The sequence below is a fragment of the Dermacentor andersoni genome, chromosome 3 (genome assembly GCF_023375885.2).
Source record: "Dermacentor andersoni chromosome 3, qqDerAnde1_hic_scaffold, whole genome shotgun sequence".
NCBI lineage: Eukaryota > Metazoa > Arthropoda > Arachnida > Ixodida > Ixodidae > Dermacentor > Dermacentor andersoni.
In genome coordinates, this window is record NC_092816.1 from 44,098,432 (window position 1) to 44,124,192 (window position 25,761).

At 43.7% G+C, this 25,761-nt stretch overlaps 1 protein-coding gene across 2 annotated transcripts in view; it reads left to right on the forward strand.

The window, feature by feature from the left end:
• The first annotated feature begins 3,015 nt into the window (after positions 1 to 3,015).
• The window catches only part of Klp3A (kinesin-like protein 3A), a 67,275-nt gene continuing 44,529 nt past the window's right edge, over positions 3,016 to 25,761 (forward strand). Inside the window, exons 1-11 of one of the 2 annotated variants that reach the window (XM_055064223.2) lie at positions 3,016 to 3,289; positions 6,073 to 6,316; positions 9,143 to 9,333; positions 9,709 to 9,798; positions 16,224 to 16,485; positions 17,423 to 17,533; positions 17,946 to 18,121; positions 19,621 to 19,845; positions 20,332 to 20,390; positions 21,594 to 21,675; positions 23,022 to 23,066. In XM_055064223.2, the coding sequence (XP_054920198.1) occupies positions 6,085 to 6,316; positions 9,143 to 9,333; positions 9,709 to 9,798; positions 16,224 to 16,485; positions 17,423 to 17,533; positions 17,946 to 18,121; positions 19,621 to 19,845; positions 20,332 to 20,390; positions 21,594 to 21,675; positions 23,022 to 23,066 (1,473 nt within the window). In that variant the 5' untranslated portion in view covers positions 3,016 to 3,289; positions 6,073 to 6,084. The remainder of the gene's footprint in view (positions 3,290 to 6,072; positions 6,317 to 9,142; positions 9,334 to 9,708; positions 9,799 to 16,223; positions 16,486 to 17,422; positions 17,534 to 17,945; positions 18,122 to 19,620; positions 19,846 to 20,331; positions 20,391 to 21,593; positions 21,676 to 23,021; positions 23,067 to 25,761) is intronic. The other variant, XM_055064218.2, reaches the window with a different exon arrangement.

Consider the following 25,761-nt stretch of genomic DNA (forward strand, 5'->3'; position numbering starts at 1 on the left):
CAACAATGTACTTAAGAGGAAGCTTTAGCTCGGGCCCAACTCCGACACAGCCTATTCAAGTACATGTAAAACGCAAAAACGTTTTTCTGAGATAACCCCTGGACCAATTTTAATAAAATTTGTTGCATTTGAGAAAGTTAAATTCTAGTGACTGTTGGAAGCAAAATTTCGATTTAGGGCTTGAATTTTCTTTAAAAAATTTTCAAATATTCGACCGTTTGAAAAAAATAGAAGCACAATGTTTACAAAATCATAGCTTTGCATCAAGAACAGATATCATGGTTCTGTAAATGGCATCCATTCAATCATTAAAAGCGGACAAATTCGGTATGTCATTTTACATCTTACGTGAATTTGTTACATTGGTTACAAGTGTTCTGCAAGAGCTCTATTTCTATATTACTAAATTTTTTTTATATTCATATGTAAGATATCAATTTTGTCCACTATAGATGTACTATTAGATGCAATTCACAGAATTGTGACATCATTTTTCGTTGTTGAGTTACAGAGTTGTAAACTTGATAGTTCCTTTTTTGAAAATTTTAGATTTTTGCCAATTTTTAATAAAAGATTGACGACCTAACTCAAAAATTCAACACGAACGGTCACAAAATTTAAGTTTTTCTTTTAAATGCAACAAATCTCATCAAATTTGGTGCAGTGGTTGCCGAGAAAAACGAATTCTCCTTTTGCATGTATTTAGATGGCAGCACCTGAGCTAAAGCTTCCTCTTAAGGAATTCAGAAAATCTTGAATAATAAGTTTGTCTGTGACAATCGACTTGTGTGCTATGTATGAACTGTATGAATGCCCTAAAGAGTGCTTGCATGGAGCCTATAATTGAGAACCAGCACATGGTGTTACAGGATGATTCGGCTCCTGGCAACTTGAGGGAAAAACCAGTTTTGCTGGTGGAAAACTGGTTAGGTGGCAATCTAGGTACTGCTGCATGCTATAGGCACGTTTTAAGGCGATAGCTTTCTTCAGTTAGTTCACCCACTTTGGATGGACATTGGCCAATCTTGAATAATAAAATGCAAGAGTCGATTTGGGCCACTAGGTATGTGATGTCTTGCAGAGCAGAGAACATAGGCCACGGAGTATACCCAGACAGACAACCAGCTGCTGCTGTTTTGCCAAGCAGACAACATGGGCTACTGGGTATACCCGGACAGACAACCAGCTGCTGGCTTGCCTAATATCGAACTTGGGTCACAAGGATATACCCGAACATACAACTAGCTGCTGTCTTGCCTAATAGACAATGTAGGCCAATGGTTATACCAGGATAGACAACCAGCTGCTGCTGTCCTGTCGAGCAGACAACATGGGTCAATGGGTATAACCCAGACAGACAACCAGCTGCTGCTTCCTTGCCGAGCAGACAACGTTGGTCACTGGGTGTACCTAGACGTCGAGCACTAGGAGGCGAGGAGGGCGCACACTAAGGCCACTAGATTTAGTGTTTGCCAGCCATGAAGCGCCCCATCCGCTGCCAGGATACTAGGGTAAGTAAGGGCTGCTGTGGATCAAGTTGCAACTTTGGGCGCTGTGATTACAAGATATGCAGTGTTGCATCATTTGGCATCGTGTTTGGCAGCAAGCCTGTCACCTTAATTGTGTGTGCTGATGTTCTCAAGGTTACACGATTCACGGATGGCATGGGGATATGCAGCAGGCTGCACAACAAAGCTATCACTGACTTTGACAGTCATCTTTGATAGCTTCTGCCACAATATTTTTTCAGTAAAACCGTTTACATACACACATACATAATACACACATACATACATACATGCATGCATACATACACACATACATACACACATACATACACACATACATACATACATACATACATACATACATACATACATGCATACATGCATACATACATACATACTGTACTTTCGTACGTGCGCGTGGAACGTGTGCACGCAATATATCTGTTCTTGATGCGTGCCCGTTGGATCTTTTACAAGTGTGAAGGGGTAACTTTGGGCCAGTTGGTTCGACATGTTTAAACGGGAAAAGAACCGCGACTTCAGACGAGACGTGACGAAGGAGCGGACAGGGCCGCTCGTCCTGTCCACTCTTTCGTCACGTCCCGTATGTCTGAAATCGCGGCTCTTTACAAGTGTGTGTTGCGAACGTAATAGCTAGACATTATAGCAAAGACCCTGGCATATACTCGTAAAATGTGTGCATCATGTCCCTCATGATATCCCTCGTAGATATGCAAGGGATATCCGCAGGAGACAGAAAATGTGGCCAAACGGTCGTGTGAGAGACATCGGTGGGACGTATTCGACGCATCCCTAGGATATTCATGTCCTGACTGAATGTCGATAGGACGTCATTGTTCGAGTCACTGCAGAGATGTCATCTGCGTGAGCTTAACTCAAGAACATAATAGGCAGTGGCGTAGCTATGTCGTCTGGCACCCGGGGCCCATAGGTCTTCTGTCACCCCCCCCCCCCCCCCCCCCCCCGTTTGTAGTCAAGGAAGGTGAGGATATCGACAATTTCCGGGTGTCTTCAGACTTATATGTCACCCCCCCCCCCCCCCGCTGGCCCCTAGCACACGCCCCCCCCCCCCCCCCCGTTGCTACGCCACTGATAATAAATCTCCTGAAACGCAACATAAACACTTGCCAGCAAATCGGAGGGAAACTGTCTCCCAAGCAGCCGTAAAATACTGTGCTTTGCTTAAACCAATTCCTTTTTCGCGCCACTTCGGAATTTTTTATGCGGCGCGCTTCTTCTAACCGAAAGCGAAACAGCCTGATCACCGGACCGCAGAGCCTAAATCCCACAATCCGCTGTTTACACTTCACATCTCTGCTGCAGTCACAACTTGAGCTAATTATAACGCATACGAAAATATTTTAAGACGATATTTTAATTTAAAAAATACACGTGTTAGTGTACGTACATCAGCGCGTGTGTGTTTAAAGTACTATAGTGCGGGTTAATAGTCAACGGCTCAACCGTATGCTCGCCAGCCAATGGCAAGCGTACAAACGCGTGAGACTCGTTGTTCAAAAAGGAGAATCTCAAGCCTCCCAAGCGTGAAAGTTTTGAAAATCGTGTTCTCCTCCATAGTAGGTTCAGTTCAGTTCACTGGCATAGCACACTTTCCACACTCGGTGACTGAACGTCGACGGTAGGTCCTCCTCCGGCCGCAAATGATGAAGAGGTGTGCAAGTTGAAAGGTTGTTCGTGTGCGGCTCGCTAAGGGACGGAGACAAGAACTGTACGAGCGTTTGGCCTGTACGGTACGAGTGGTCTGTATTAGCGCTACGCCTGCGAACTAGTCATGCACTTTCATTGCTACGTCGTCTAGCTGTTCATAAGTGCCCGGAGGACAGTGTTTTGTCACGCCCGTTAGCACTTCGTTGCTCCACTCTAGTTCTTTGGTTCGTGGTGTCCGTTTCTGCCAGAGGCTTTCAGGTTAACACCAACAAAATCTATTACTAGTGCTTTAGGCTCTGTCCTCATAGTCTATTTGCCGGCAAAATGTGCCGTAAATTGCCCCCCAGAGAATACCGGCAAACAGTGCTTATAAGTTAAATCTGTTTGCTAGAGGCAGGCGACGGGTGCCGTTCTGCGCGCCCCGTTAATTTTAGTGGGAAGATCTTACTGGCGCTCTTCCATCAATCGTGAAGGGCACTGCCGCCTGTCGTTCACGGGTAGCATGTCGGATACTGTGAGTTGTCGTCTCGGCCACTTGTCTTTATTTTGCGCGAGACTGGGCTCTGTTCGTTAACCCAGCCGTTTGCGGCTGTTGCAGAGTGCTATTCAGCCGATATCAATGTATAAAGAGCGCCTATCGGCTACCGCGAAATATTCTGGAAATAAATTCACCCCACAGATATGTTGGCATTCATGAGATGGCTGCGAAGCCAACCAATGCGGAAGAGCTGCCAGCAAAATTTATTTCGAGTTAGTGCCTGCCGGCTTAATGGCTTCAACACATGTCTTCCGAGACATTGTTTCTGATGACCCAGGCAACTGTACCATTAGAAAATTCCTACAGTTCATTAAGATAAATCAAAGTAATTTCTGCTCCCAGTGAAATGTATTCTTTTTTTCACATTTGACTTTCGGACTAAACCGAAAGAATGTGCCCCAGTTACCGCACAAAACATGCCTATTGAAGAGCGACAGCTATAATAATCTTTTTTTTTTATTCCTGTTGCCATGTATACAGATGGAACCAAGTGCAGATACACCTTAAAAAGTTTAACTTAGAGATGGGTAGCAGATTGAACTTTGGTATGTCATGTTACTGTGGAGAATGGTAGTGTGAAGTAAAGGAACATTTGAGAATGAAACAGACAAGTACGTGAGTTGGAAGTAACACTGTGAAGTAGTGTACTGCATGGCTTTAGTGGCTATCACAGCTGCTAGTCGGGGCATTTACACACCTTCTGCAAGAAGGCTTCCGTTTCAAGACAGAGCCCCCATGAATGGAGGATAGACAATGTGAAAGAGTTACCTCGCTGATGTGTGCCAGTCTGAGCAATTGATTCACTGAAGACAGCCAAGCTATTAACAGAAGTTCTCGTACCATTCAGAAGAATTGTGGGTCTGTTCGCTGGCTGCTGACGGCTCTCATGGAGATCAGCTTTAACATCTTTAGCTGTATAAACTCCTAGCTGACCTTCACGTAGCCAATGAGAGATGATGTGAAAAACTAATTGCAAATTACTGCCCAAAAAGATGCACATATAAGTCGTTTATTCAAAGGAGGCATATGCCTATTCGAAAGAGGTATGAAGGATACAAGGCAACTTTTATTTTGTAATTGTCTATAATTACGCTTCAAAACAAAAATTTGGGACTACGGCTTTTCTTTAACGGTTAATACTGAGCACACCGCTGCACAAAAAAAGCTGTGAAATTCCCCTTAACAGCTTCAGTGAAAAATTTTAAAAACAGTAGCAACATATGATGGAAGACCAGAGCTGAATTTTCACTTCATGATGGCTACACAGAGCAATAAACAAATGTAGAGAACCAATGGCAGGATGTCCCTTTAACACCTCTATTGCAGTGTGTTTGGCCTTCCTGGTGGGAAGGCCTAAACAACAAGCTCAGGCGATTCCAAAGCAACCAGGTGCAGTCAGAGAGTGGAGAAAGTTTAATTACACACGATGGATTATATACATCAATGTAATGTAACAAGGTGTGACACAATGTTACAGAGGTTCGGCTTAAAGGTGTTATGTAGTGGCCATACCAAAACGAAAACTGGTGAAAACATTCGTGACACAACAGTTTCGTCCCTGTGAGCAGTATTTAGTATGCGCAACCAAAGGCAACGTCCATAGGTGTGCACAAGGTTACCCACTAGGAGAGGGTCAAGGCCCATTACATAGACCCCCCCCCCCCGTCTCGACGCCGTGACTTTGGTCAAATGAACCTGCCTAATCCCCACGCAAACTGCTGCAGCCACTGAGAGGGCCAAGTTGCCACGAATTCAAACACTAAAGATGTCGTGATATTGATGAGCGCAAAAAAAAAACCAATAAGGTGCATTGAAGTTGATTGACTCAACACTGTCAGCGCTCTCTATCAGGTGCACTCCACCTGTGGCTGTAAGGTAATCAGGTAGCTAGTGTTTTGGTTGGCAAAAAAAAGAAGCTGGCCATTCTTCTGCTGCAAGCTTTTCTTTATCTGGTGTGCTGCATCTTCCTATCACTTCCTTCATATTACCTCACTTTGATCACCATTACAAACCTCATATCCCTCAAGGAAACATTTTAATGGGTTATATTGTATTCCACAAAGCTTCTGGCAGTTTTGGTTTTATGTTTATTTCCATATGTGCTGTAGCTTTCATCCATTTTCTCTACCTCATAATTTTTCTGCAGCGCTATGACCACCTTCAGCATTTTGTGTACCTTCCAAATCGTGCTCTTGTTCTCTATTTTCCGTGAGCCATTACATTTAAAGTGCATTTGATGAAGTCTGAAAGTGCTCTTTGCCCCCTTCCCTCTTCAATACCTCGAGGGTGTAATAAAAGGAATAGTATTAGTAATAATCTCGTCCCCATTATCCGCAGATCTCTTGCACCATGGAGTCCGACAAAGTGATTCCAGTGCGGGTTGCTGTGCGGTGCCGGCCGCTTGTGTCCAAAGAATTGATAGAGGGCTGCCAAGCCTGTGCTCGGACATGTCCGAGCAATCAGAGTATTGTACTTGGTGGAGACAAAACGTTCTCTTATGACTACGTTTTTGGAGTGGAGTCAAGCCAAGTGCAAATATACGATGCATGTGTGTCTAAGCTGCTGCCTAAAGTATTTGAAGGTGAGTGAACTATTGTCAGTTAATTTATTATACACTAGCAACAATTTAAAAATGTTGACCTTATTAATCAGACATTCTTGATAAATTAATGGATTAATTGGATTCCTTGATTCGCATTCGTGAGCTAAAATAAAGATTGGTAATTCTAGTAGATAAACGTAAAAAATTAACACACAAATTACAATATTATACATGAACAGACAGTTACCTTTAGTGTCGTGTAAACAACACCTTTCTTCAGTGTACTTATGTCAGACATGTAACTCTGATGGAATTAAGTGTCATGGTAGCTCAGTGACTATGGCATTGCTCAGCTAAGCACATGGTTGTGGGATCAAATCTCTGCTATGGGACCACATTTTGATGTGAGTAAAATGCAAAAACATGCGTGTACAGTGCATTGAGTTCATGTTAAAGAGCCCAAAATGGTTAAAATTAATCCAAAGTCCCTCACTACTGTGTGCCTCATAATCAGATCATGGTTTCAGTGCGTAATATCCCAGAATTCATTCCATTCACTTAGACGTAATTATTAATCCAGCTGCAATTAGGCTATTCACTCGATCATTTGTCCTGCTTGTTTGAAGTGCTGTGCGCATAGGTGGCTTTTGCCCCTACTCCTCACAAACGTGCACACAGGTGCTTGATCTGTGGTTCCCTTCTTCCCGTCCTCATACTTGCCTGATTTTGCTCATGTGATGTCAGCTGATTATTCGCCTTCAAAAAATTTATTGTGAATATACTCATTGATTAATTAGAGGGTAACCCTTTGAGGACTCTAAAAAAAAAGAAAAGCAACTTGCAAGAAAATAATTCTTTTTGCATGCAAACAATTCTATTGGCCATATAAAGCAAAACCAAGTGAAAAGTTTGTGAAGAAAGTTGAAGCTTATAAACTTTTTTACGCTGCAACGAAGTTGGATTTCATAGCATGTTTTCACTTTTCTTATTTACATGGTTCAACATACAACGCCTTGTATTCAGGGGAAACAGGGGGAACGTGAGAGATAGAAATTCAAAACAATAAGCAAAACAAGAACACAGTGAAAGAAGGCAGGAGCTAACATTTTGACAAGTGGATTTGTCTTCAAGGCCTTGCCTTGAAGAAGACAAGTCTACTTGTCGAAACATTGGCTCCTGCTTTCATCTTATTCTCTTTTTGCTCAATGCCTTGTATTGCAAGATTGCTGTCACTATAGGAAGCCAACTCTCCGAAACACTACGCTTTCTTATCTTTTCAACATGACTCGGAGCGTTCACTTGTCCTACAGAACAGGCCATTTTGAAATAGTTGGTGGGTATCACAACAAAACAAAAAAGTATGTTCACAACTTCACTCTTCCACAGGCTCCTTGCACCACCTGGCCTTTAAAGGGACACTAAAGTGAAAAATGATTTCTTCTGCATCAGTAAATTACCGTTCTACAACACCAAAAACACCACTCTTACAACGATAAGACGTTTGGTAAGCCAGAAAAAGCGCAAAAATGAAATACGAGTGGCGATGCCTACTTAAGTTCCCGCACCTGGGGGCTGTGACGTCGTGGATTTTGATGGCATCTTCTAATGCCTACCAATTATATATAGTGGTACAGATTGACTATATTGTGTTCTAAAGGAACCAAATATTAAACATGGCAAGTTTCGGGAACTTTTATTCAGCCAACGCGGCCCGAATGCGAAAATATACTTTGGAATCCCTGACGTCACGCTGACGTATCGGCGCTGGGGTTTAGGCGCGAAATTCAAATACTGATACTTGGACCTTCATTTTCTCATCTAATAATCAAACTATCTTTTTGAAATGACTGCCTGCAGGGTTCTCAAACAATGCTTCATTAGTCTAAACTGATTTATTATTTCGCTTTAGTATCCCTTTAAGACATGCACAAAACAGCTGACGAGCTCAAGTCATATTGAGGGCTGGATGAGAAATAAATGGTACTGGACTGGTTGGGTTTGTAATTTGTCTTTTTTGCAAGTAAGTGCTTGACGAACGCAACTCGTCTTCCTTAGGGTAGAGTTAATCAATTGTGCAGCCCTAATCCGAGCCATTTATATATTTAGAAAACTCTTCAGTGTTGTAAAGAAATGTGCATGGTATTGTGCAGAATCAAGCGAGACAAGTAAAGGTTCATAAGCAGGCTTCACAATCAATCCTACTATACTGCATCTGCAAAACAAAATGGTGACACAAGGTTGCAATGGCTTAGTGGCGATGACATTCGGCTGCAATGTAGTGCGGCGCAGCCATGATATTCGCACATAGCCTCTAAGATGCATGGTGCACATGAACATTAAGAATTGTTTCCTTACTGCCCACATGCATTCATGACACAGTGCTAAAGCATCAGGCTGTTGTGCTTGAGAAACCCATGTGACATAGGTTCGATTCCTCCCCTCACTTGATAAATTTTGAAGTATTTTTTTTTTAATATAAGAGTGACATGAAAGAAGTTCTATACAGCTGTACCACGTACATACTTACTTGCTTACTTACTTAATACCACAAAATGGGTAAAGTTTCCCAAGAATGCTAATCACATTAATTAACCAAGCTTCCTATAAGCTTTATCACATTGGCCCTTGCTCCATAAAAACCACATACATTATCATCATCATCATCAAGCCTTTTCACAGTATGATGTTGCCAACCATCAACAAGACTGTAGTTTAGAGCTCAACAAGACTGTAGATTAGAGCTGATAAAATTCACCATCTTCCCCTGATGTATGAAAGTCACTTGCTGTTTTCTTTTAACACTTAGTTGTGCATCCTTGAGGGTTGTGCCTGTACTGTATTTCAAATGCAAATTCCATGGTGCAGGCTTCAACGTCACCATCCTCGCGTACGGCCAGACCGGATCTGGCAAAACATTTACAATGGGCACGTGCTGCTCATCAAATTGTGCCAGGTCCGAAGATGCTGGCATCATCCCGAGGGCAGTCCAAGATATCTTTAAGCACATCTCGGCGAACACGGAGAAAATCTTCCTTGTGAGAGCGTCTTTCCTCGAGGTGAGTACATTGATTTGCACCTGCTTTATAGCTGTGGTCACCTGCGGAGGAGTGAGTGGCAATGATACTGGCATTTATGACTCATGCAGGCAGTTTATGAGGTGGCGTATTTGGTGACACAAAGGGACAAGTGTGGTGTGGTTTTGTGTGCGGAGCTCATTCTGGCTGCTTAGCTTGTCACCGAGTACAGCTTCTTGCAGATTGCAGTTTGATAGACTATTTAAGTTAGTCTCTTACATGAACATTTGTGGTGCGAGCGCATTTCTTCAATGCTGCATAGGGCCTTTAGTTTGTGCGAATGATGTAGGATTGTGTTTAGCTCAAGAACTCAGATTCCTTGGTTATTCAGTGTTAAGTTGCTAACCTCTCTTGCAGATATACAAAGAAGACGTGTTTGACCTGTTCTCTAAAAATCAAGACCGAGAATCGCTGCAAATTCGAGAAGACCAGAATGGTGCCATAAAGGTGAAGTTGCTTTGTCGTGTGCACAACTCCTTTTCTACAACATTGCATCAGCTAGTAAAACCGATGTGGGTGATTGCTGTTTGAGTGCACTGCAGCAGAGGGCTCCATATTAATTTTTGATCACTAGGTGGGATTTGTTATTCCTGGCCATGATGGTTGTATTCCAATGACTGCACGCTTAAGGGGGGACACTGTTCTTCAAATAATGTTAATGATGTTTTCCATCAATATTCATGAAACTTTCCATTCTTGTTAAGACTTTTGTGCTGATTTCAAATATGTAATTATTTTTCCAATAGGCCATTTAGTTATGAAGATAAATGAAATTCATTGTTCATAATTTGCACAAACAATAAGGGGAAAAAAATGCGCTACAAAATTCATATTGGCACATGCCTGGGTACTAGAAAACATAAGGAACACAATGGTAGGAATACTATTTTGATACATCAAATATTAGCAATTTTATAGCAATTCAATCTTTACTGTCCGAATTGTGGCTACCCCACTGTCTGTTCTAAAACAGAATAGAAAATTTTTAAAGCATAAATTCCAAAATCTGACCCTACCATTGTGTACTTTGCACACTCAGCTACAAGCCACAACAAAAATTATGGCTCTATCTGCTTTGAAGGCAGAGGTATCGCCGCGGCAAATCAGCAACAAGTCAAAAGTCGGCGTTTCGAGAAAACGAGAAAAAAGGAATACATTCATTTTTAATCAAAAGTACAGAAATAATTTTGCAGTGAAAGTGGCTAAAAGCCACCAGTAATGTAGTCGGCCTGACCACGGCCACCCAAATGCGGCAAAAACATCGTTTGGCACCTTTCGCCGATTCCCGGTGGCTTGCATCGCGCGCGCGGCAAGGTTGTCGTTCACGCGGGTCGAGCTCCACGTCGACGCGATATCGCCGCAACACGCGCACGTGATAACGATCTTTATGGCGAGGCCAAATTACCGTTCGCTTTTGCCTCCTGCGACGTTGCCGCCGCACACCTTGCGCTTGACAAACGACATCAGTGCGTTCACGGAGTCCTACTGAGGATAGCGAAGCCTGCCTCGGCGTCGACTGGCGCGGCTGCAGCGCCGTCGGCGCGAGTGAGCAAATCCAACACCCGCTTTGTTGCTGGCGTTGACGCAAGAACTTGAAGTTTATTTGAGCATTCATCTCCCTCTGCAAAAAATCCGCACGCCGCGACATTGCAGCGTCACGCCGAACGCGGCCACTGTCCGTAACGATTTCACTCATTTGTGAGCTGGCTAGGCCTACTTCGTCATCGTCCGCGGCTTCGGTATCATTTGCGGTTGGCGGCGAGCTACTCTCGATGCGTTCAGAAGGAATGGAGCGCTTTTGAAAGTTATAAGCTGATCGCTTCTTCGTTTTGCCGAACTTCCCCGGTGGATCGGACATCGTTCGGCATGTGCCAACAAACCTACGAGACGCGCCGTCGCCTCGCCTGCGGAGTGGAGCAGACGATGGGAACCTCGCGCAGCCAACCACAGCACGCGCTTTTGGTCACGTGCGCTAGTCAACGAATCGGATCACGCGTTCGGCCTTTTTTCTTCCTCGGATTTCAACGTCACTGGCGTACCGACGGAGTCACTTTTGGCGGGAAATTAAAGAAGGAAGGCTCCTCTTTCCTACGAGACCAAGATGGCTGCGATCGCGCGCATAGAAAAAGAGCTACGCGCCGCGATAAAAAGGGCTGTTTTTGCGCGGAATTCAGCTCACAGTGATGTTATAAATTGATATTGCGGACGAAATACTCGTCCCTGAGATTCGAAACTTGGTGAATTAAAGGAATATTAGCTGTAGAATTCGAAAATTTCATTTTCAAAAAATCGATTTTTTCGCGATTTTTTCGCCGCAAAGACCCGTGTCCCCCCTTAAAAATGCCTACACAATTTTGCATAGCTGAGGTTGGGAAGACACAGGTGGTTAAATTTGATCTGCAGAACACCACTACTTTGCTTTTCGATGGCTTGACATGGCTTTAGACGGTTACACTTCCAATCCCGTGGCTGTTAAATTTAGCAGTAGAATGCCATATCCGATCCACTGTAGCAGAAGGTTAAAAGGTTACTGTGTGAAAACAAAGCTGAAGCTTTTCTTAGTGCAAGCTGTCATCTGCGTACTGCCATCAGCTGCAAAGAAACATTTCTTAGTGCATACTGCCATGTGGTTTGTAATTTGGTATTCCTTTGTGGGGATGTCTCGTGAGCTCTTGTGCTTAATGTAACTGCAGGTTAGCAAATGTTACAGTGGCAGTGCCTCTTTTGGACTGTGACTGTGTGATGCTGTACATGCCAGTTCTTTTGGGTTACTGAAGCTAAGCAGTCCATCAGAGGTAGAACATTTGCCAATGCTTAGTGCTGACATCATGGAGTGCCGATGCATTTCCACCACAGAGTAGTTCTGTCTCCACCGGATGTCTCCCCTCCCTCCCTCCCACTCTGATTCTTAGCAAGCATGTTTGTACTAACGTTGAGCCTTGTTTTAATGAAGTCACATCCAGCACAACAATACCTTCCATATATCCAATATTTGTTTTAAGCATATATGTATTTGTTACATAGTAATATCATTGAGAAACATTCTGATTTGCTTTACTATATTTGATCATTTGTCATGTACATGTTCTTTTCATAAAGGTTTGTTCTGTGAACAGCACTATATGCTACACTGACAGCAGAGAGAGAGAGAGACATAAAAGCAAAGTAAAGACAGGGAGGTTAACCAAATGATATCTCCAATTTGCTACACTGTAATGGTGAAAGGGGTGCGAAATATGAGAAGAAAAAGAAAGAACACAACTGTCTCTGTGGGCTTTTGTCGCATAGTCTGCAAAGGAGCCAACGTCCCACTAATAACTGACACCAGAGTGTCACAAGATAGAGCTTAAGTTTGGTTTGCCTGAAATTTGGTGACTGTTTGTGTAGGCATGTTGTACTAGCCAGACTGTGAACAGGCTCTATGTGCACTTGAATTGCACATCTTGAAGAAAGCTGTCGGTGAGCTCTAGCCCTGCGAAGTCAAATTTAGGTGGGCAATAAGTTTTGTAGCTTTGACAGAACAACGGTTAGCTGTGGAAAAATGTCAATCTTGCCATCACACCTCAAGCTCCACCGAGCAAGTGGAACTCGCTGCTGCCTGCAGTGAAGATCTGGCAAACTTATTTTGGGCCAAAGGATCATACAATCCACCCAGCTTGAATTTATGCTTGACATCTAATAGGGCTTTCTGTCAGTTATACACCGTCTCATTCCACATAGGTTCCACTAAGCGTAACATGTCTGCAGAATGTTCTACTAAGTTGAACCCATGTAAAACGGATGTAGGGCCATGACATGGTTGTCTGACTATTCTCAGTTTTATCATTGTAACAGAGAGTATAGGGCACAATATGGTTCCACATACAGAAACACCGGGCTCTCAGCGCATATTTTAATTTGAAATTTCTATTTGGAATCGCTACCTCTAAATCTCTCCCACCAATAGCAACGGCCATTTTGGCATGGTCTGTGTGATGTCAGGAAATGAGGGGCGATCGCTATGTCGTCTGTTCTGACAGTTGGTAACCACATTGGATGTTTTGCTCCACACATTCTGGCACTCAATGCGCAGCACAGGCGTCGCCATTGGATTGTACCAGAAACCCTTCACTCGTGTGAAAGAAAGCAGCAGCAGACTGCCGAGGCTCGCACGCAGACAAAACAATGCATGGCAATCATGACGTATTTTGTGCTTCTGCAATCGCTTCTGTACTTGCAGTACACAAAGGCATGGCCTTTGACATTGCATTCTCTTACTTCAAAAAAGCCATTTCCTGGGGTGTGATTCGTTTCATTGCCACTCAGCGTTGCCAGACTACTCTACAGTTCAACTTAGTTACAAAAACAAATTGGAATAAAATTTTTCCACCGCACCGAATGCACTGAAACTTTGTCAGCTTGCTGTGGGACGCTTGGAGCTCAAAAATCAGTGGAGCTTCTTGTCACTCCTACTACATATCACTGTTAATTTCGTTCCATGTGTTTAAGTAGAACATCTTGACCTTGTTCCACAAAGGTTCCACCAACTAAGCAGAACATACCGCAGTTACTCTTATAAGGCCCGCACTTCTTTTTGTGAATTTTTGCGAGCTACAGGCCTTACACGAGGCAGGCTTATGGACACTCACTAAAATCTACTACTATACCCAGACTGCTATACAAATAAATGAAATTACTGGCGGCCAACTGCGAACACATTTACAGTCACTGACCGGTTTTTGAGATGCAGGCTAGCGCCATTTTGCAGCGGTTTGCGGGCATTCACCAGCACGCGCGTATGTACGGGAAACTTGTGGTGAATCTGCTGAGAAGAGACAGATTTCACCGGAACTCCGATAACGCGTTGCCGTAACTTCTCAATTGGCCAGGTAGCTCGGCTGTTTTCAGTTTTTTGAGGTGTTGTCTGATATGGCGGGTAGATGTGGGGCCCAGCTTCCGCTGTACTTTCTGCTGGAGCATGTCTATTTTTTGTCAATCGATCTGGACTGGGTCAGCCCTGCTAGGTGTTGTTGCGATCTCCTGGATTCGGCACAGATTGGCCTTTTTTTTTTTTTTTCAACTCATCGCACTGTGAAGTGGGGATGCGGGCCTTACACAAGGCGGGGCCTTACTTGAGCAAATGTGGTATGTCCTGAAATATTATGCGTATACTTGCATGGGATGTCATCTCTGCAGTGAAAGAAAGTCTGTGCTAGGATAATGGGTGCATTTTATAGTGAGCCCTCAATTTTACATACTTATTTAATAATTTTTGTTGTCAGTCATGTTACATTCTTTCCATAAAAAATTCCACAAAATGCATCTTACAATGTCTGTCGATGTTAATGCCATTATCATTGAAACAATGTGTAGCATCAAACCGTGTTGAAGACTTTTATTTACAATCTGTAGTGGGGGTAAGTAGGCTAATAATGTTAATTGCATTAATACAACATGCATGCGCCACAGGGCCGTCACGGAACTCGGTATGTATATGTTAAGGTGCTACAAAGAAAGCTTCACTGAATCTCGTTTTGAAGCTACAGCCAGTTTATTTTTTCTTTCGTCCAGCTGGCAGTGCAGAGATAGCGTTCAGCATATCTGACTTGGAATGAACTACGGCATGATTGCATAGGCGCATATTTCAAGCCTAAAACATTTATTCATTGTCAGCTAGAATAGCGCGTCTTCTCGCTTTTATCAGTCAAATATGCATCTGTGGAGTGCGCTTCCATCAACACTGTGGGAGATATGGGGTTCTCCTCCTCCGTACTTTTGGGACAAAGGAACGACAACACAGTAGTGCAAACAATCACAAGGGCATTTATTGCACCTTTCATAGATCAATGCCTGCTAGCCGAGTTGCTATCCCCAAAACATGCCGATGGGCGCGCGACATATCTAGAAGTCCGACTTACCGTGACCGCATTGCGAGCGAATATGTTCGCCCCATGCTGGATCCCAACGCCTGGTCGTTCGCGTGTTCGGTCACGCCAACGGTCATGCGTTCGAAGGCGGCCACGCGAGGCGGTCTCGCAGAAGCATGGTCGCAGCGCGCGCGGAATGTCCACGCTGTTCGCCGACCCGCCGGGAAAAAGCCAGCACCTTGTCCCTCGGCGCCCGAGTAACCCCGCCGCGGCGCGACTGTCGCGCCATCTCTCGCACCGCGCTTGTACCACGCCGACCGCCGCGGGCGCCAGGCCACGCGAGCCGTGCGGGAAAACAGCATATCAGGGGATGCGTGAGAGTCTCGCATCCCCACAACACATAGAGGCCCAAAAGATACCACTAATCTCTCCCTCCCCGCAAGCATTCGTAGTGCACTGAAGCATCGGATTCCTGTGCTTCAGGAAACCTGTGTGACCCGGGTTCCATCCAGTCACGTAGCTATAAATATTTTTTAATTGAAGTTCGGGCGAAAACGGTTAGACATGGGCACACAGACTAAAATGTGGGCGAAGTATTCGAATGCCAATTGCATTAGAAGAATTGCATCACAGGCTCTCGCAGCACATGCACGAGTTGGTTATTGGCTGCAAGCATTGCGAAAAAGGAAAAAGTTATTCTTTCACCATTGCTGACAGAGTGTGACACGTTGAACATCATGTCAACTATGGTAATGCCTTCAGCAATGTCGTCCGCTTAAGCAACACATAGCGCAATATGGTGAAACGGACCCACAGAGTACGAAAAAAATTCATTTCACCCAACGCTCTATGCCCATGGTTTCTTTTTCCTTTGCACCAGTGGACAGAACCAGCAAAGGCAAGTCACATACACAAATCTGTACACCATGGCTGAAGCAGATATCACTGTGCATGTTTGTCAGCCTGCATTGTGTTGACAGGTGGTCGTTCTCAAGCATCCGGTTGCAAAATGTTCTTGCTTCACAGATTTTCAACTTGACGGAGCTGAACGTGACCACTCCCGAGGAGACAATCCGTCTTCTGGAGGTTGGCTCTGCAAGTCGAAGCACCGCCTCGACCAACATGAACGCGCGCTCATCTCGTTCGCACGCAATCTTCACACTGACTGTGGAGCAGCAGGAGAAGTCCAGTGGTGGTGCCATAATGGTGGCGAAATTCCATCTGGTTGACCTCGCTGGCTCGGAAAGGGCTGGAAAGACCAAAGCAGTTGGCGAAAGGCTCAAAGAAGGTTCACTGGCTTGACTCTTTTTTTCTTTTTTACATTGATCTTATTGATTTTATGCACTTCACTGATAAATTCTTCAGTGAGCTTTCACAAGTTTAGCTGATGTAGACTACATGCAAGAACTTTCTGCACGAATGTCACATATGACAGCTTCAAATACTTAATGTCTGGCATACTGGGAAAGCACCTGTCTAGCCATTGAATATATGCCTGATGTAAAACATCGAAAAAACAGTGAACGAAGTGAGCCTGTTATATGACAACATACTGATGCTGAGAGCAAACACCCAGCTGACAGTCTACCTTCCAACTTGTTTTACTGAAACATCTTGCATATATTATTCAAACTTGCACCACTGGTCCAGTCGGAAGTGTTTCAATATGTATGCTAGACGTTTGAAATATCATTAATTTTGATCAGGGCTTTTGCTTTTGATGCACCTTTTCGTTCATTGTGCCCACAGTGCCTGAAAGGGATAAGTAGTGTTGTGGAGTGGCATGTTTCGTGAAACATTGAGGTTTTCTAAATTTTTAACATTGTTTTTTCTTGTGCACTGCCCACAAAAAACTTGCAAGTTCGATGAAAAGGGAAGGCAGCCTTGAAAGATAAGTCAAGCTTGCCACATTAGTGATGATGCTAACACTTATGTGTAACCTTTTAATAAATTTGTTTCTGTGTGGCTTTTGTTGATGCCACCTCATGTGAACATCTGCCAACTGCTTCTTGTACTGCTTATCGTAATCTGAAATCGCAACTCTGCAATCGTTTGTGTCTACAGCAAGCTTAGGCTTGATTCGGAATGTCTTGTCCTAGGTAATGCATTTTAAAAAATTGCTGTTTTTTGACACCGTCACTCTCCAAATACCTATTCTTTCCTGCTTTCTTTTTATATCTGAAATGGAAAGATTTGTTTACTGTTATTTCTTTGTCCTTGTGCAGGCATCACCATCAATCAAGGCCTACTGTCGCTTGGAAATGTCATCAGTGCCCTCTGTGATGGCAATTCGCATGTGCCGTATCGGAATTCAAAGCTGACACGTCTGCTGCAGGGTGCGTAACATGCTGTGCTCACATGTAACATGTACTCAATGACTGGTAGGGAGTTCTTTCAGGAGTTTTTTAATCCTAATCAGGTCATACACTAGTCGCAAGTGCCGTAGTACATACTTCGACTAACCTGAGCACCACTATCGGCTTTTGAATATAGAAGTGCAATGACAGATGTGTACACAGCGGCTGGACTTCACAGTTTAGGTTTGACAACTGCTGATCATGCTCGCTGCTGTGATTAACATGCAATTCTCTCCTTGCTTCGTGGGCACAAGTCTACCTTCTAAAACAGTCCTACTTATATAATTCATTGTTTGGGATAGCGTTTCTGCTTGTGTGCCATAACTACACCATGACAACGCATAATTTCTTGGAGTTATGTTTCTTCCAAATCCATTTGTCTTTCACATAGATTCCTTGGGAGGCAACAGCCACACTGTGATGATTGCCTGCGTTAGCCCAGCAGATAGTAACTTGGAGGAAACCTTGAACACCCTGCGGTATGCAGACCGGGCAAGGAAGATAAAGAATAAGCCTATTGTGAACATCGATCCAGTGCAGGCTGAGGTTGCTCAGCTTCGTCAGCAGGCAAGTCACCCTTCTATGTGCAACATTTAACGCTTAACTGTTTTGTTTTATCCAGAAATTTCTTACCCGGAATTCTTATTTTTTAATTGCTGCTTGCAAAAGCCTTGTCATAAAGAGTAGGTTTTTGAGGCAGCAAAACATAATTGACCCATAGAATGAATAAAAGTTGGTTACTGAAGTGTATTCTATGCCATAGTACAAGTGCCCCAACCACCTTCTAGTAATCAACAAAAATTGTGGAAGGGAATTTTTTTGTCTATATCACATAAGCTGCTCATGCTAACAGGATGTTGTTTGGCTAAGGGAGCTTTAGCAGAGTGTGGTACAGCTCAGAAATAGGGATTACGCTGTCTTGAGCATTTGAGTATTTTGATTTTGAGAATTTTGATTGATTTCATCGACTATCGTGAAAATCAGCTCTTCTAGAAAACACTCTGTATAATTCAGCTGGCGAGCTTACGGTGAACTTCTTGCGGAGTACAGAAAAGAAAGATACAGTGGAGCGAAACGCTGTTCACATCAATCCTAGTCCAGACACAAACTTGTGATGTCGTCCTGCAAGCTTGCCTTTGTCTTCTTTGTCCAAGGAGCTGCTAAACTCAGTCATCGTCACTTTTGCCTTCGCTTCCTACAGTGATGTAGACCTCGGTGTCTGAACCATCATCATAGGAAGACTACGAAGAAATGCCCCCCTTTTCCGGAAGACGGGCTGGCAACACACGCGTTGCCTCCGTCGGACGCCATTTGGAAATACCGGTTGCTGCATGATAAACATGCTCCAGATGTAGAAGAAATAACCAGGCACGTGCTGCGAAATGCCAACCTAAACACAAATCAAGCTGCGGACGAGTTTCTCTCCTGCAAAACACTCGCGGAGAGAACAATTGCTGCAAGGACGAGCAGCACTCGTCCTAACCACCTTGGAGATGTGAGGGCTTGGAGTAGCCGAGCTCTTCCAGAACTGTTAAGGAGTTAATGTTCTTAACAATAAACAATAAATGGACAAAAGCAGACGTATGAAAAACAAGACTACGCATCTTGAGGTTGCTGACATAATTAGGGAAATGTATAAATGTGAAAAAGCAAGAGATGTCTGATGTTCGTCACATTTCAGCATAAATAAGTTAATAAGTCGGGCACATGGGTCTGCCAGTCTTCTTATGCAGTTTTTGGAGTTTTCCCTTTATGGACGGGTCAAGAGATGTGTTATTGCTCGTGTAGGGACATTTTAGGGATGCTACAGGTGTGGAAGTTTCATATTATCTCAACCTTCGCAAGATAAGCCTAACAGCATTTGTCGATCATAATTTGGAGGCAGCTTTCCTTTGCCTTAGCTATTCTAATTGACACTGCCCTCCCCCAAACTCCCACACCAACCATCCTCAACTACTGTTGCAACACTGAAATCTCTAGCCTAGAATGTTAGCGGATACACCGTCAAAACCTTCTGTTTTGTTATCTCCCTTGTAAGGTATTTTCTTGCTTATGCTGACCTGCAGCTCCAGGAAGCAAGGATTGAGCTGATGAGATGCCGGACGCTGCAAGGTGACGGAGGAGACCAGCCCAGAGGCGACGAGGCCGGGGGAGATGGTGGTGAATCTAAGAAAGACCTGGCATTGGTGCTGTCACGCAACGCAGAACTCGAGAACGAAAATCAGCGTTTGAGCGGGGAGCTTCACCGTGCACTTGACCAGCTTGGCGAGAACTCTGAACGGCTCATCATTGTGAGTGCAGTGTTAAAATTCTATGTTGAGAAGTACGTTTAATTAAGTCATGCTGCCTTTTGCACAAGAGTAATGATGTGAAACAGCACGTCTGTGGCAAATAGCTGTGAGCCTACTCAACTTTACAGTGCAAAGAAACTGGAAGTGTTGCTGTGAGAAGAGGCAGTGATGTAAAGTAAATTTGTAACACCACAATGATTGAGTTGTGAACGCGCATTGTATAATTGTAGTAGAAAGAATGCAGTTATAGTTATCCATGAGTACATAGATAACTCAGTTGAGATGCCGAACACGTGCCGAACCTGACCAAGTTTTTTAAACGAGATGTGAAAAAAAAATTGCAAGTAGGAAAACCTCTCAACATTTGCCTATTAGTGCTTCCTTTAATTTAACCCCCCTCCTCCCAAGAGTCTTGCAAGCCTAGATTTGTTATCGTCCTTGAACTTTTTTAATCAATTCATGCTTATATATTGTTTTGTCTTTCAGACTGAGCTTGAGGTCCAGAAGCTGAAGGAGCTTGTTACTCAACTGTCCGAAAAGATAGAGTAAGTATGGTTTACTTCACCTACTTTCTTGGTTAAAAAGGAAGAGCTGCAACGCTGACTCCTGTTTATGTGGTTTCTCCATTATTGTTCGTAAGGCAACATAAATTCCACTTCAGCAGGATGTTAGCTGTTATGATATAGCGATCTGTGCAACATGCTCTATCTGTATTTATTATATGGTACTGTCGTGGACAAATGAAACATGAGCGAATTAGGGCTAACCAGATTGTGTTCCTATGCTTCTATCTTCGTGACTTTGTGTGATGTGAGCATCATTTTGATTTGATGCCTAGCTTAAATAGACGCTAAAGAGAAAGTTCAGCTGTGTTAGCAAGTTAAGTTCTGCAGTGCCATAAAAGAGATAGTTCTGAAAGAATATTTAGAACGACTGAAAGTTGAGAGGCATTTGTTGTTACTACAAGGCAGGCGTGCACATTGGTGACGGTGGAGGTGAAGGCGTGATGTGTACAGTCGAGTACAAAAGTCTAGAGACCATGGGATATGCAAAAAAAAAGAAAAATCTTCTAGCACAGCTGGTCAAGCAGGCGCACGTGGGCAGTACGCTTGATTTCATCCTTTACGCCTTCACTGAGAAGAAGAAAGAAGTTTAGGGTCAACTGTGTGGTCCTTAAACTTTTACACTCGATTGTACATAGCAACAAAACGCCACAGGGCTGTTGAATTTCTTGTAAATGATCAAGACACGTGCAGTGTTGCTGAGCACACGTACTGAGGTGATGTATCGCACACGCAGTACCGCTGACATGTGCCGCATTGCTGCTTATCATTTCCAGTCATGGCAATGATACAGCAATGAAACAGTCATGCGACTGTTTCAGTCCATTACCTAAGCTACTAACACAGAGGCATAAAGATTCTTGTTTTGCCACTACCACCGGTTATGTTCCGTTGCTTCAGTGGTGACAAGCATGGGACTCTAACTCACGCGAGCAAGCCAAAGAACGTGTAGTACTCCTCTGGCAATCCTCGCACACGTTATCATTTCTGCCATTGCTGTGTATCCATGATTTTTTGTTTTCAAATTACCCATTGTTGGCGCTTGGCAACAATCGTGAAACGGTTGTTTTATCTTGATTAGGATAGCAATAATGTTTCAATTTGCTAGGCTTTTCATAACATTTTATCATCGCTGCCTGCATCACAGAGATGATCGTGTTGTGTAATTTCTATTTTTCATGACAGCGGCAGTCACCTTGGTGAAGCTGATGGTGATCACGCAACCAGCCTCCTGAGGGACCTTCAAAACTCCATAATGGAGTTCTCGGTGAGTCCTGCGCTTGTTCCTCCTTGTTTCCGTTGCACTGACACAGTGACTAATGAGTTTGTGTGCACTCCTTATCCTAGAGCGCCAATTTTCACATTCTAGCCAAATTCTCAAAAGTGTATTTGTCATCTGCATTCACATCTTTGATATGAGTAGCGTTTTCAATACCGGACTTCAAACAATGAATTGCAAGGGATAGACACGGTAGACGGTGGCAGTGGATAAAATAGTGCTCAGACTAGAAAAGATTCAGGCATAGCATGGGCTTGGTAATTTGTTTTGCTTGCTTTTTTTTTTTACAATTCTTGTTATGATTATTGCTTTGTGTGTCCCTACCTGCTACCTTTAAAGGGATACTAAAGGCAAATACTAAGTCGGCATGGACTGTTTAAATACCACTCCAGAAACCTCACAATGCTTGTTTCATGCCAAGAAAATACTTATGATACGAGAAGATTGCATCTGAAGAATCCGAATACCTTTTTCAAAATTCAAATCTCCCGCCATCTGACCGGGGGAGTGGTGACATTGCATACGCCACCACTGCCCTTTGCTGCCCTTTGCTGCCCTCGGTAAGTAAAACAACGCCTGACAGACGGCGGTACCGAGCAAAGACAGAGCGGTGAATTCGGCGCTGCAGCTGCTTTTTGGTCAAGTGGCGTAGGCTGTTTGGGCATCCCGCGACATCACATGGAAGTGGAATTCTCTGCTACTCACAGTTTGTGCTAGTTTTGCAAGCCCGCAAAAACCAGCGCAGGACTACGCAATAACGGAACTACTGAAATGCGAAAGCGTGGACGGCGCAGAGTCGAGAGAAAACGAAACGTTTCGACTGCCCGCATCGTTGTCAAGGGTAAATTCAGTTGTGTTTTCTAAAAATGAAATAGAATTGGACAAGTAGCATTTTATTTCATCTTATAGTTCAATACAAGGATGTTTTCTGCAATGAGTGGTTGAGTACTGGTGCCAGAATTTAACTAAGGAGTGCTTTCGTCATCGGGCAAGTACTTGAATGTCCCAGGGAAGTGTCTAATCGTGTCCTGCATTTACTTCAATTTCTCGATTACTAAGGCTCTGGTCACGATAATATTGGCGCCTTAGAGATTCTAGAGCACTAATCTATCACTTTAGCTTGACTTAATATTTGCCTTTAGTGTCCCTTTAAAAGCCTGGAAAAGGCTTGTAGTGCAAGTGAATAATAAACACTGTACTAAATGGAGACAGCTAGAAGAGGCCATCTCCATTTACCTAGTATTTATCTTACAGGGAAAATAAATACAGTAGTAATTACGTTGTCTTTGCATAAAGGGAGCAATTGTCTGGTTTTTCTTCTTGTTTTTTTCTAGGCTGGTGAACAGAAAAGGCGCAAGCTGAGTGAGTCACTTTTCAAGGTGAGGTCAAACTTGACTTGGCTTTCGCTATTTCTGTGTTCTATTGCCCTGCTTTCATCACATTTGAGAAGCAGTGGTTAAAGCAAATGAGAAATATGCCAAGCAAAGTGAATGGGACAAGCACTGTACTTCGACCGACTAATTGTAGTTTGGAGCCCAAAGTGTGGCCCATCCGCCTTTTCTCCGTGTACACATCGTATTCACTAACTTCTGTTTCAAAAATACGGACCGACTAACCCATAATAGACTGACTATGTTTGTTTCCCTCAGTTGTGCATTATAGTGCACAGTTGATAAACGTCATTTACACAATTTCTTCGAAAGACAATGCAGGCTTTATTGAAAGAAATTGAAAGGGGTGGAATGAAGCTTTCTGCATTTTCTAATGAGTCCTCAAAATTACATAGTATAATTAAATCTAGATATACAGGACAGTCAGTCATGCTTCATTTCTGTACAAAAAAAAAAAAAAGCTTGAATCGCTTTCTTCGAGCACATGCACATTTTATCTACTGGCCGCATTCATTATGAGAAAGCAAAAACGATTCTGTCACCATTGCCGATGCAATGTGGTACATCGAACATCCTGTCAAATGTGGCACCGGCTTTAATGGAATGCATTTTTACTTACAGCGCAAACGAACCAGTAAGGACGAAGCAGAAAGATGTACTGTTAGCTTACTCACGACTGAAAGTTTATTTCTTACAAACACCACATAAATAAAATAAACTCGTTCGGGCTGTAAGTAAACATACAGTTGTACCAACTTGCCCAGTTAGCTACCGTACTTCAATAAAGTGGTTGCTTGAGCAACGCTCAGTACATAGATGTGGAATGAAGACACATTTAGTATAGGGGAGGTTCAATTTACCAGAAACTCAATGTTTGCAGTTTCTTTACTTTAACTGACGAGAACTGGTGAATAAGTTACACATACAAATTCTGACAAGGATATTTGTAACAAATCTTGGAATCTAACTTGTGAGTGGTACCAGTAAAGAAAAAGTGCCATACGTTATTATGTCTTTGGGGAATATTGCTAACTGCCAATATGGAGTGCACTGTTGTCATGTTACATCTAGAACGACGCACCTCATTGCTGCTACAGCAATTATCTTTTCTTCGGCACTTCCTTACTTATACAGACATATTTTTCTTTAAACCCAATCCAAGTGCCTGCTGCACATTTAGTTTTTCCCATACAGTTGACTTCCATTGATTTGGTCTTGACAGAACCCATGGAAATGATGGAGTTATATATTTGGTAGTTGGAATAAAGAGGGCAGAAAAAAAGCATTCATGCACTGCTGCTTCATTTGGCAGTGTTTACCTGATTCTAACATGTACCCAGTGGTTATGGGTTCAAAGTAGAAAGCTATGCACGCACAATAATGTACACCCGATTTTAACGTCTTTTCTTTAACCTAGCTTGCCTCTGATACAGTAAAAGCTAGTTCATTCGAATTCTGCGGGGATGCTACGAAAATCCGAATTATACAAAATTCGAACTAATGAAAGTCAGAAAAAAAATCGCTTGGTTACGCACGTATATAGTCCAACGTGGCGTGAGCACGTGCGCACATACGCTACATCACGTTGGCGTGAACAACATCTATGCTTCGAAGCACTGGCACAGCCAACATAACCGGACGCGGCTGACGCAGTCCGACGTGCCCGATGTCGAGATGGCTCTTGCTCCATCTGCGCGTTCATCGAGCCGATTGGCAGGGAGAAAAAGAAAGCAGCAATTTTGCCTGAAAAGCGAAGCATCGATTGCGATAGCAAATTAGTAGATAGCTATAGGAAGTAAGGATAGTAGTTTTACCGGCCGTGTAAACTTGTACATATTCGCTTCCTAACCAAATTAACAAGTATGGTGCCACGCGCGCACAAGTGAACATGAACACATCTCACTCGATGATTGCAGAAACTTGCTGAAAAACACTGGAGTGAGGAACCGCGGCAGCAGCAGCGAGCAAATCAACCTTTGTACAGCTCTCGCTTCAACGCAAACGAAACGCAGAAAGCACATTGCATACGAAGCTGCCGGCTCTGCAAGCATCGCAGATCACGTTGAAGATGAGGCCACGCGGGCATGCACTTTGGCCACGACGCACATTGCTTTCAAGATACGGCGCCCGCATGGTCGCGCCGTAAGCAGGAGCCGGCGGAGAATGTCCCCCCTTTTCTCCCTCCGTCCCCTTCCTTCACTTCATGCCCATGTCTCGCATGCGACAGGAGAAGGCTCGCTTCCACACCGCCTTCCTTGCTCGCGCACACGTGACTGAGCCATGTTCGCCGGCTCACCCTAGCACGCTTTCGCTTGCACGTACACCATGCAGCGTATGGTGATGATTTTATCGCCCTTGAGCTTTATACAGAACCTCACAAGAGAGAAGCGACCTGCAACAGAGGCGTTGACCATGCCTGGCTATGCCTGGCCAGCTTGGCAAATGCATCTCTGTCCGGTCAGGCCTAAACAAAGGGCTGCAGATGGAAAAAGCAAAGCTGCACGGCCCACACGATGACGCCTGCGTCGCCAATGTGCTCCTGCGCACTAGCACTCTCCCCGTCCACTGTGGCGCGGAGTTCGAATTATCGGTGGCGGTGCGGATTTCAGTGTGATTTAGCTGGCTGTGTTACATATTGCTTTCCATACATTGCTGGACGAACCGCAGCGGCTCCTTTGAACGA